General features: G+C 36.0%; 1 protein-coding gene across 6 annotated transcripts in view; it reads right to left on the bottom strand.

The window, feature by feature from the left end:
- LOC105480182 (golgin A4) overlaps positions 1–12,886 on the bottom strand; it is a 120,434-nt gene that overhangs the window by 43,067 nt on the left and 64,481 nt on the right. For all 6 annotated transcript variants that reach the window (XM_011738719.3, XM_011738720.3, XM_011738721.3 and 3 more), the window contains 3 exons: positions 6,643–6,821; positions 3,045–3,176; positions 372–527 (listed from right to left, as the gene is read on the bottom strand). In XM_011738719.3, the coding sequence (XP_011737021.2) occupies positions 372–527; positions 3,045–3,176; positions 6,643–6,821 (467 nt within the window). The remainder of the gene's footprint in view (positions 1–371; positions 528–3,044; positions 3,177–6,642; positions 6,822–12,886) is intronic.

The raw sequence follows: 12,886 nt of genomic DNA, 5'->3' as shown, positions 1-12,886 counted from the left end.
AGGACATGGCATAAGATAAACCTGGACAAGCAGGAAGGTGCCAGAACAAGTACTGCCTACAAAATGAGCCCACTTCCTAGACATCAAGGATGAGCATGCAATGGAGATGCTGCAGGGTCAGTGAAAAGCGGCAGACTCAGTGGCTGACAGAAATACAGCTAGCTAAAGGCAGAACCAGGAGCACCATGTAATAAACAGAGCCCAAAGCCAAATCCACTCCCATGCATAGCTCACACTATCTAAAAATGAAGGGCACGTATACATAAATCTAATCCAGTAATCTTTGAAACTTTTTACTGACTAGAGAGATAACAAATTTTCATATGCAAATAGTTTCACAACTCCAGAATCTGAGTATCATTAAAACTTACAGTTCTGTAAGTCTCTGCTTCTTGCTGAAGGTCCCGAAGTTTATTTTCACTTTCTGTGAGGATTGCTTTTTTCTGCAACTCTAACTCTTCTAGGGCCAAAGATTCTTGCTGTTCTTTTTCTTGGCTGATCTTCAAATATTCTGATTGACTCTTTTCCTGTGCCAAAAATAATTAATACCACCTTAAATGCATATAAATCTTCAGCATTCACAAAGTACTTCCCCAGGAATCATTCATTTCTTTTGATCTGCACCCAGCCCTGTTGGATAGGTAATGTCATCATCTCTCTCCTCCCATGCTCTAATCTATACAAACAAGGCACTATGGTTTTTCCAGTGGGGTAATTGCCACAATTATTACTGATATGAAAAATTATGTTCCAATAACCCCACTATGTCTGCTATTTTTCCACTACTTAAATGTTTTACAAAACACTGCTGAATGTGAAAGGTCACCAGAGTTCGGTATTTCTACTCTAGGTCTAGAAACCAGATTTAAGTTTATACAGTTTGTGAGAAATACGTCATTCAGAAAGGGACCCCACATGGAAAATCAAATTGAAATCAGAAGATTACTTGTCAATATATGGGTAAGATCAAGACAATATCTATAAAACAAAGCTACATTGGTTCTACCACCCTACTAATACTTAAAAGCTTCTCTGATTGTCCTTACCATGTATCAATATTCAATTTAAAGTGTTTAGTGTTTTGAGAAGAGAAGCTTTAGAGAGTATTTTTAACGGTCGATTAACATATTAAATGTTAATTTCTTAACTGAACTCCAATTAAGACAAGTGTACTTATCTACACCTATTGCTTAGAGCAGATATTGCCAACGGCAATACTTTCAGTTCACTGTACTCAAGTAAAGTGCACTACTTTAATTAAGGAAAGATTTTGTACCATATTATGAGTAGGTTGATAAGAAAATATTAGTTTCCATAGCATTGATTTTAAAATATCCACTTAAATATATTATTTAATGTAAACTATATTTTAAATATATCTCTATATGCCCATAAAGGAGGAAATTTTAATAGTCCACTGAATTAAGAAAAGGGCAGGCACAGGTACCCACACATGTGTATATGAAGGCTGGCTCAGTATCCCCAAAGGTCAATTACCCCAGCATGAAAACTCAGAGTAGGCCCTTGTGACAGGCATTTTTAGTGTTATTTATTTCCCACTTTGTTCCTTAATTTTTTGCCCCTATTTTTAATTTATGTTGTACTGTTACAGTTAAGTATTCTTGTAAAATGCTTTAATTCTTTTCTGGATCAACAAAGAAAACAAGTATGTGGCCACATATGTGTAAATTTCATGACCACAGACACCCAATCATACTGTAAATCCATGTGCCCCCACAAAGCAGGTTAGAGAACTTGTTAACTCAATTCAAGAATCACTGCTGCTAGAAATTCTCGGGGCCCCAGAAGCAACTAAGAGTGAAAACAACAATATATGTAAGAAAGAAGATTAAAATCTAAAATACTATTTATTATCCTTTTACACTGAAAGCATTTTTGAGTTACACATATTATCTTATGGATAATAACTTCATACAAAAACGTATTACATTTTTGTCACTAACACTTTTTTATGGCAACTTATGTAAAAGGCTTTCATAAGTGAAGAAAAATATTTTTTGTTTTAAACTTTCAAATTACGCTATTTTAAAAAATCTTTCAACAAAAATCTCAATCTGCTTTTCTGGTTTTTGTTAGTTCAGGAAGTTTTTAAATTTAACTCTATTTTTTAAGCCATCATATGGACTGAAAATTAGTACTGAAATTATTCCACTTAAAATAAAAATTACTTGGCCATTTTTATTTCTTATTCTGTAAAATACAACTCAGCCAAAATTTTCTCAGACTTGAGCTCTGGGTACACTCAGTCTGATGAGATTTTTGACACTGTTCTTGAATTATGCACTCTCTTCTTGAATTATGCAGTCACTAGTTCAATTAATCTATCTTCTCCTTTTCTTGTCCCTAATCATAGCCGACTGCCAGGTGGGAGGGACGGAAAAACAAACTGCTTAATGAAAGTGTGTTAATTATACTGAATATTGACAATGAAAGAGAACTATAAATATTGAAAGAAATTGTTAAAAATTTTTAAATGTTTTAAAAAGAAAGTGTGGCCAAGCACAGTTGCTCACGCCTGTAATCCCAACAATTTGGGAGGCCAATGTGGGTGGATCACTTGAGGTCAGGAGTTCAAGACCAGCCTGGCCAACATGGTGAAACCCCATCTCTACTAAAAATAAAAAAATAAAAATTAGCTGAGCTTGGTGGTGTGCACCTGCAGTCCCAGCTACTTGTGAGGCTGAGGCAGGGGAATCACTTGAACTGGGGAGATGGAGATTATGCAGGCTGCAGTGAGCCGAGATCTCACCACTGCACTCCAGCCTAGGCGATAGAGCGAGACTCTATCTCAAAAAAAAAAGAAAAAGAAAGAAAGAAAGTGTGTTAGATCAGTAAATTTAATTTTCACATAATACCAAGCTAATAAGCTCTGACAGCTTGCCTACTCCCTATCCTCTCTTTATACCCAAACGTCAAGGCTGCCAGTAGTCTGACCTCTAACTGGAATGCAACGGTGAGAGGATGATAACTTTGTAACTCTGAGAAGTATATCTAGAGCAGAAAAAAAAAAAATAGGCACTTACAAGAGCTACTTTCATTTGCTCCTGAAATTCCCTTTCTCGGGTCTGAAGCTTCTTGGTCAGTTCCTGCTCTTTTCTGGCCAGCTCCTTTTCATGAAGCTTCTGTAGCTTAGCAATTTGTTCTTCTGAGGATTTCTGAAAATGAGCCATATAGATAATATAAGGACACCCAGAATAAAATATGTAACTCCACAACTAAATACTATTATAATTTACTCAAACTAATAACTTTTTAAGAAGAAAAAAATCATATTCCTCCTAAAACACATTTCCTACACAGATCAAAGTCATAAAAGCCATGATAGTTAAAAGAATAACCAGTAGTTTTCCTCTTATTTTAAGACAAATGCTGCTGCTGCTGCAATAGACTTCATTTCCACATCTTGCAGGGATGTTCCCTACAAGTCAGGATAGGGGAGCACAGCTGAGGAATAAGGATGCTCTCAAAGAGGGCACTACACTGGTGAAGGTGCGCCCTGGCTGCACCAATCAAATTATGCCCAGCTTTCCAGGCTTGTACTATTTATTAAAAGGTACAGGCCTTGCTCTTTTTTTTGGATAGGAAACCTCAATCTCATAAAAATGTCAAATCTCCTTATATAAATCTAAAAAGTTAATATATAAAAAAAAAAAAAACCAGAATGGGGGAGCCCACTGGACAAAATAAACATGGAAGAATAACAAACACTATTCCAAGAAATAAGAGTAATAAGAAGCAGCTACCAAATAGCATATTATAAAATTAGAGTAAACAGCTGCACATGGTCAGACAAATAGAACAGCACAGAAAATGAAGGGAAAAAACCTCACATTTAATACTTTAATAATTTAGTGTGTATTAAAGATAACATAGGCAGGGCATGGTGGCTTATGCCTGTAATCCCAGCACTTTGGGAGGCCAAGGCAGGAGGACAGCTTGAGCCCAGGAGTTCAAGACTGGCCTGGACAAAATAGGGAGACCCAGTCTCTACAAAAAAAAACAAACAAAAAAAGAAGATAATATGGCATATCGGAGGGAGAAATGTGGATTACTAAATAAATGATTTAGAGACCATTTAGTAGCCATCTGGGAAAAATTTAAGTTGAATCCTTATCTCATTCCTTACACTAAATAAATTTCAGTTGGATCAAAGATGTTAACAGTAAAAAAAATTGAAAGCATGAAAGTGCCAGAAGAAAAAATAAAATTTTAAAAAATGATCTCAGGACTGAATATGTGTTTAAAAAAAAAAAAAAAATCCAGATAACATTTAAAGAAAAGCCTTATAAATTCAACTACAAGGAAAAAAAAAATTTCTACAAAAACAAGTTGTAAAGTCAACAAATAACAAACTGAGAAAACTATTTGGCTAAAAGGACCTATGTCCAAAGGGCTAATTCTCATAAACAAAGAGCTTCTACAAATCAATAAAAGACCAACAGCCCAATAGAAAAGTGAGTCAAGGATTTGGGCAAATAAATAGGAAAAATATGTTTATCATACAGGTAAGAATTATATATATTAGAATGATAATTTTTTAATGTATAAAGTTGGAAAGACAAAGTTAGATAATGCCATCTTTATGAGGGGGGAAACATATTCTAACACATTGCTTGTGAGGGTATAAATTGTCCTCCACAGACCTCATAGCAACTAGGCAACAATTAAAAATACGTATAGTCTTTGCTTGAGTAATAGTCCCCTTGTAGTCATCTACCCTAAAGAAATACAAATGTGAACAAGTATGGATAAGAATATTCACAGGCCAGGCACAGTGGCTCATGCCTGTAATCCCAACAATTTGGGAGGCCGAGGCAAGTGGATCACCTGAGGTCAGGAGTTTGAGACCAGCCTGGCCAACATGGTGAAACCCCATCTCTATTAAAAATACAACAATTAGCTAGGCATGATAGCACATGCCTGTAATCCCAGCTACTCAGGAGGCTGAGGCAGGAGAATCGCTTGAACCTGGGTGGCAGAGGATGCAGTGAATCGAGATTGCACCATTGCACCCCAGTCTGTGTGACAGAGCAAGACTCCGTCTCAGAAAAAAAAAAAAGTGATAATTTGCAATAGCAAAAACAGAAAACAATCTAAGTATCTATCAATAGGAAACTGATTAAATTACAGGATATTCATACAATGAAATCTTGAGCAGCCTTTAAAATAAATGGGGTATCACTATGAATTATCAACTACCAATGGCTAAGGAACAATCTCCTAGAAAGATTATTAAGTGGAAAAGCAAAATATAGAACATTCTATATAACATGCTATCTTTTGTGTTTAAAAAAAGAAAAAACTGAATTTTTAAAAATGATGTCAGGATTAACCATGTGGTTTTTAAGTTAAAAAAAAAATCCAGATACCATTTAAAGGAAGCCTAATAAACCCATCTATAAGGAAAAGAAAAAAAATTAGAGGAGAAAAGAGAAATTATATACACAGGCTATCTATGGGAAATATACTCAAAAAGGAAAACAGCACTTTTCTGTGGGAAAACAGGGGAATCTTTTCACTATATACTTTATATCCTCTGATTTTTATACCATATGTCTATATTATTACCTTTCAAAATAATACATTATTTTTAAGTTGTTGGAGTCCATGGTAACATTACTTATCACATCATATGACTACTTTAAAACTTAAAATACAGTCAGGCAGTTATAGTTAAAGCCTTATATATCCAATAATTGGCCACAAATAATTTCTACTTTGAAAATTACCTACAGTTCAGCAGGAAGAAGAAAATGAAAAGAAATATAATTTGCCCCCTCAATGCTTGTTATGCACTCATAAAATCACAGAAACCTTACCATGAGTTGTAGAAATGCATACTGCAACTCTGAAATCCAAGCCTCATCTATTCAGATCTATAATTTATCTTGAGCAATTTTAGTGGCCATAATGAAATATCAAGAATATAAATGGGGAGTCAGTAAAGAAATAGGATAAAATAAGCAACGTGGCAAGAAAGGCAAACATGACAGGAGGAAAAACAAGCAAAAAAACAAAGCAGAAAAAAATGGGTGAGGAAGGAAGCTGGGAGCAGGGAGGGGCCATGATGATGACATGTTCATATTTCTGAAAAATTGAAAATCTATGGGATTTTAAAAATTCATTAATTTCTAAGAGATCTTTCCAAAAAGCTAACTTTTAAAGTAAGGTCTATCTATATTAAGAGTAACCAGAACATTAAGTAATAATGATCCTTTAAAACATTTAAACAATCTAGTCCCTCAGTCACTACTCCCTCATTCCCTCAACACATACTAGGCAAGTACCTTCTTGGCCAAGTTCTTTGGAGGATATGCTACTGAAGCAGCTAAGTAGCCTATCTTCAAGGTGCCTAAGCGTCGGGGAGCCACAGAACAGTTAAGGCACATCTCAGTTTATAACATAGTCCACTGGAGAGAAAGCAAAGCTTAAAAGGTTCCAAAGAATTACCTAAGTATTAAAAGCATTTATCTATCAAAATTTGTACTATATCCTGAATATCAGGAAACAGTCAATGTCTAAAATACAAACAAATTCTTCTTTACAGTCAAAGAGTGTAAGGAAAAATACACTTAAATTTCAAATTTGTTGTAGCCCATTTCATTACAGAATTATTCTTACTTTCATTACATCAACAACCTCTTGTTTCACCCGACTTAATTCCTTTTGAAGACTGATGCGTTCCTCCTCACTTGTTTTTTCGATAGTTTTTATTTGTTCATCCATTTCTGCTTTCAGTTTTCTCCGTGCTTCCTCTGTTTTTTGGGCTGTACTCAAAGCTTTTTCAAGTTCCTCAAAAGCTATAATGAAAACAGCAGAAATCAAGTATCTCAAGAAATATCACTGAGCTAAAGTGTTTTACATTCAATTTTTGAGAACTAAGAGCAGCAGTAGCAGGACAGCTTTAAAAACTCATCACTGTTCTAAGCCAAGAGATATTGGAGTAGTTCAACAAAGCCACAAGAAATGTTCAGTCACCAAAACCAATTTATCACTCAGTTCTGGATTAGGATATTAAAACTGTTTATATGAGTCTAAGTTTAGAAGTTTGGAAAAAATAAATGACTGAAGGCTCTCCATTCTCTACCAGTTTCTTTATGGATAGTAAATTTAAAGAAATGAAGACTTGTCCCTATTTCTGTACTGTATAATTTCAATTGCTTTTTGTTTGCTCTATAGTTCTTATCATCAATAATTATGTAATACTATTATATACTCACTATGACACTTTTAAGAACGGAAAAACTATTCTTAGGCATATTTTATTTTTAAAAACTTCTTAACTATATAATAAAAGAGCAGAGATTTTTGTTACTTTTTTAAACATTTACTGGCTGAATATTTTGAAATGAAACTTACTATCTGTATAAGTTTCAAACCAGAGCTGTTTCCAGGTGACTGGAAAGAAATCTTTACCTGATTCAACAGTATTATAGAAAGGCACTACCACAGCAGGGGGTTTTTGGGTAAGATAAGGAAGAATTCAGACTCTGCAAAAATAATCATCTTGGCTAGAGTAGCAGGGTTTTTTTCGTGAGAGAGAGAGAGAGAGAGAGAGAGAGAGAGAGAGAGAGAGAGAGAGAGAGTGTGTGTGTGTGTGTGTGTGTGTGTGTGTGTGTTTGAGACGGAATCTTGCTCTGTCACCCAGGCTGGAGTGCAGTGGTGCAATCTCAGCCCACTACAACCTCCGCCTCCTGGGTTCAAGCAATACTCCTGCCTCAGCCTCCCAAGTAGCTGGGACCACAGGCATGCACCACCATGCTTGACTAATTTTTGTATTTTTAGTAGAGATGCGGTTTCACCATATTGTCCAAAATGGTCTCAAACTCTTGACCTCAAGTGATCCACCCACCTTATCCTCCCAAAGTGCTGGGATTACAGGCATGAGACACTGCATCTGGCCAGGTCTTTAAAGAGGCCAAACAGCTCAACATTATCAAACAAAATCAGATAGGACGGGTGCAACAGGTGTGTAACTTGGCACCAAAAATACATACGTGTGACTGGGCACAGTGGCTCACACCTGTAATCCCAGCACTTTTGGAGGCTGAGGCAGGTGAATTACCTGAGGTCAGGAGTTCAAGACCAGCCTGGCCAACATGGTGAAACCCCATCTCTACTAAAAATACAAAAATTAGCCTGAGTGTGCAGTAGCACACTCCTGTAGTCCCAGCTACCCGGGAGGCTGGAGACAGTAGAATCACTTGAGTCTGGGAGATGGAGGCTGCAGTGAGCTGAGATGGTGCCACTGCACTCCAGCTTGCCTAACAGAGCAAGACTTTGTCCCCAAACAAACAAACAAACAAAATACATATGTGTGTGTTTACGTGTATTTGTGTACACAGATGGTCCCTGATTTACGATGCTCTTGGATCTGTCAACTTCACAACAGTGCAAAAGCAATACACATTCAGTACACTCCTCCACTTAATAATAAAGTTATATCTGGATAAGACCTTTACAAGTTGATACTGATATTTTCAACTTACAATTAATTTATCAAATTCTAACCCTATCATAAGTCAAGGAGGATCTGTATATGCCTTTATATATGTGTACATATATGTGGGTTGTATATGTATGTATGCATGCACACACACACACACGCATTATTAGCATAATGATACCCTAGGAAAGTCCTACTGCTACTGCCATCCTAGATTATTTCCTTTAGTCCTCACAGAAGTCTCCAGACTTCCCTCTACCATTGAGATGGACTATAAACAAAACTCAGTTTTCAAGATAGGTTTGTAATCCTACCAAGAAACATATGCCCCAGGGAGACAGTCGTTTATTGGCACATATAACATTTTCACTTCCAGTGGTATAAGAAATGTGGGAACTTCAACCTATGGCAGCTCAGGAAAAAAGGCCTTCATTAACAATTTGGTTTAACACAGTGGTTTGGGTACAGGAATTGCAAACCTGAAGACAAACATTTATTCTAAAGCATTTTCTCAAAGGCAAAATTGCCAAGAGAAGAGTGAATTCTGGTAACAACTGGGAAATGCAACTTAGTTTGCTCAATCATTTAAAAAGTAATTTATCTGACAACCATATACATTTTTTTTCTTTTGAGATGGAGTCTCATTCTGTCACCCAGGCTAGAGTGCAGTGGGCACGATCTCGGCTCCCCGCAACCTCTGCCTCCCAGGTTCAAGCGATTCTCCTGCCTTGGCCTCCAGAGTAGCTGGCACTACAGGTGCCCGCCACCACACCCAGCTAATTTCTGTATTTTTAGTAAAGACAGGATTTCACCATATTGGCCAGGCTGGTCTCAAACTCCTGACCTCGTGATCCGTCACGTTGGCCTCCCAAAGTGATATCTTTTACATAAAAAGCAAATCTATCCAATTTATTTATTTTATATGCCCAAAGTATAAAACTGATACTCAAACAGGTCTAAATTTCAAAGGAATATTAATTAGCTGAAATCATTTATAAAGATTCCTATTGCCAGGTGCAGTGGGGCTCACGCCTATAATTCCATCACTATGGGAGGCCAAGGTGGGAGGATTGCCTGAGCCCAGGAGTTCAAGACCAGCCTAGGCAACATAGTGAAACCCCATCTCTACAAAAAAATTAAAAATTAGCCAGGCAGGTTGGCTTGTACCTGTAGTCTCAGCTACTCTGAGCAGCTGAGGTGGGAGAATCACTTAAGTCTGAGAGGTCAAGGCTGCAGTGAGCAGTGATTGTACCACTGCACTCTAGCTTAGGTGACAAAGAGAGACCCTCTCAAAAAAAAAAAAAAAGAAAAGATTCCTATTCTAACTTTACTGGCATTTGCCTGCAAACCCCAAGATGATAATCCTCAGATATAAATATGTTGGAAACAAAAATGGTGTCTTTGGTTTACATATTCTTTTACTATAAATTCTGATGTCAACCATACAGAAAATACAGAAATAATGAACGCTTACTACTAACAAGAAATTAGTTTCCTCACTTAAAAAAATCAGTCAAGAAATAATGAACGCTTACTACTAACAAGAAATTAAGTTTCCTCACTTAAAAAAATCAGTCCAGTAAAGTGACTAATTATGGGAAAGATTCTGAAACAAAGTGCTTACTGCCTAATTAGTTTGTGTTGAAGGTTAAATGCTGGGGGAATGAAAAAAGGTATGATCAATGTCTTTTAATACTTAGATGTCATCAGTACCTTTTCATTATTATTCAGCATATAAAATTGCATCTCAGCATTTCTGAGTAATTCACAAAAATATCTTCAATCAGGCTCTGGAGAAACTGAAGAGTTTTGAAACCCTTTCAGCAAAATAAGAGTTTAAATGAAAATCTTTTGTCAATTAAGTAAAATAAAACAAAACTATGTAGTCAAATCTAGTGAATTTTTTTGTTTTCATTTTTAAAATTCCGGAATCCAGCACAGTATAAAAAATAAATGTAATGTTCTCACCTTTTCAAACAACAAAAAATCCATGCCACAAGTTCCTGTTTAGATATAATTTTCTGCTAATTAAGTTTTCTAATCACATTCAATAAATTTCAGGATACTATTCTATATAGAGTCTAATATTAGTGTTTAATCCACTAAAACAGTTTGTCCAAGTCACCTTATTATCCATTATACAATGATGAAAATAGGATGGATTTGGTTTCAAAGTTCTTTTCATCCTAATTTAACCCTCTCTCCTACTTTCCAGTACCATGTCAGGGAACCAAATAATTTCACACCTAGAAAGAAACCATTGAAATCTTTCATTGAAATATGGTAACTGAAGCATCCAATTTTTCCTTCAGATGATAAATCAACCTGAATATATAAGCCTGATGATAGAACTTTAAAATTGGATTTAAGCAACGATCCTTACCTTGCAATATTTTTAAAAACTAAGAATGCTGACATGGATCAAGCTCCGTTGGGCAATAATATTTCTTACTAAAGCAGAATTTCTGAACCAATTAATTACTAATGGCTTTTAACTCTCAACAAAATGCAATATGTTATACTTCTTTCTGACACAAAACTCACTGCTTTCTACCTCCCCATCCTGCTTTAAGGAAATGTTAAATAGCCAAAAAACTGGTGGGGAAAGGCATTAAGATTTTATATATATATATATATATATATATCTCCAAACACAGAAAACATATTTCAAACCCATTATGGATTCTACACTGTATCACAAATGAAGCCACTTCCTCACAGGAAGTCTGCCTCCAACACTGATTCTCATCACAATGTTTAAGGAGGATATACCAAGAGTTTACTTACTACCCAGAAACATCTCACCTGACCTTGTAATTCCCAGAAATGGCGTCCACAGCCTATAATATTATAAAAGTGAATTCCCTACTCTTTCCAAAGTGAAAATAGAATTTTAATGTAAGTACTAAAAAAGTATGTTCAAAATGTCTAGACAATTTATCTTTCAAATTCCCAACAAAAGATAAGTGAGTGAGGAGAAATAAAGCGTGCATCAGCCACAGCTGACAAGTCTTCTGCCAACATGCAAGAGTGCATGGGAAAACCACAGTCACGGCACACATCAATAGGAAGGCTAAGCATGAACTGCCACAGAATCTTGCAAGAACACACTGTGTTCTTCCAAAGCAAAATTCAATGTATCTCAGGCAATTTTTATTTAAAAAAAAAACCCACACACTTTAAAAATACTTTTAGGTCAATTTTCAATGAACTGTAAGTATGATCCTCTGTCAGTTAAGTAAAATGCAGGGCAGACCCTTTATTGCTAGCTCCTCACTTTCCACTTCAGATGAGGTTCACTCACATCCATGGGAATTATAAAAATGGGCAAACGCTCTCTATAAGGGTTAAATGAGAAAGGTTGGCAATCTGTAGCTCAATAATCCAACCATTCAGTCATCAAATACATACATAGCAGCTGTTTACCAACTGCCAAGCATATGCTAGGTATTAAGTGACAAAGAAAATATTTCACAAAAAGATAGCTGAAGTAGTAAGAAAGGGGAATAAAATAACTAATCCTTAGATACAGCTAGGAAGAATGTGGCATTGTTTTTGCTACTCCAGCACCTCTTAGAGGATACTCCTCATCCTGAGTATCCTAATCAATTATAATAAGAAATGCCAGAATTCTGAGATTTCATGTAGCATTACTATTTTGTTACACTGTCCCAGAGAACACTTTACTACATGGTTAAGAAGACCCACTTCTACTCCCAGTGTAGGAAATAAACAAAAATGCAGAAGTGTGAAAAGGCTGTTAAACTCTAGATTAATTGATGATCCTAACAAGCTGGTTAATGACATGAAGAATAAGTAAGCCAATGCCTGTCTCTATCCCAGCAAAAACAAACAAACAAAATGAGTGAATGAAAAGCACTACAAAATGAATGAAATACAAATTAACAGAAAAAGCAACAAAAATAATTTTATCAGAATTCCCACTGAATCATCAAGCCTCTTTGGCAAATAAAATCAAAGTCTACAGCAGCAGTTCTCAACATGTGGTCCAAAGATCCTGGGGTCTTGAGACCCTTTCAGAGGATCTGTGAGATCCTCCCTTTTCCAAATAAGTGTCTACATAAGACTAGATTTTCTTCATATATTTCAACCAAAATAATATATCACAACGGATTAAATGCAGAAACAGGCATGAAAATCCAGCTGCATTGTATTAAGCCAAGCAATGAGATAACAAAAATGTAAAACAAGGCCATTCTTCACACTAAACCTTATTTTGGAAAATACAGGTAGATTTCATAAAAGTATTTGTGCTAACATGTAATGGATTTATAAATGGTTTGTTTTTTGTTGTTTGTTTGTTTGTTCTGAGATAAAGTCTTGCTCTGTCAGCCAGGCTGGAGTGCAATGGCACCATCTTCAACCTCCACCTCCCAGGTTCAAGCAATTCTCCTGCCT

Source organism: Macaca nemestrina, chromosome 2, assembly GCF_043159975.1.
Source record: "Macaca nemestrina isolate mMacNem1 chromosome 2, mMacNem.hap1, whole genome shotgun sequence".
In the NCBI taxonomy this organism is placed as follows: domain Eukaryota; kingdom Metazoa; phylum Chordata; class Mammalia; order Primates; family Cercopithecidae; genus Macaca; species Macaca nemestrina.
This window is presented reverse-complemented; position numbering and strand designations above follow the sequence as displayed.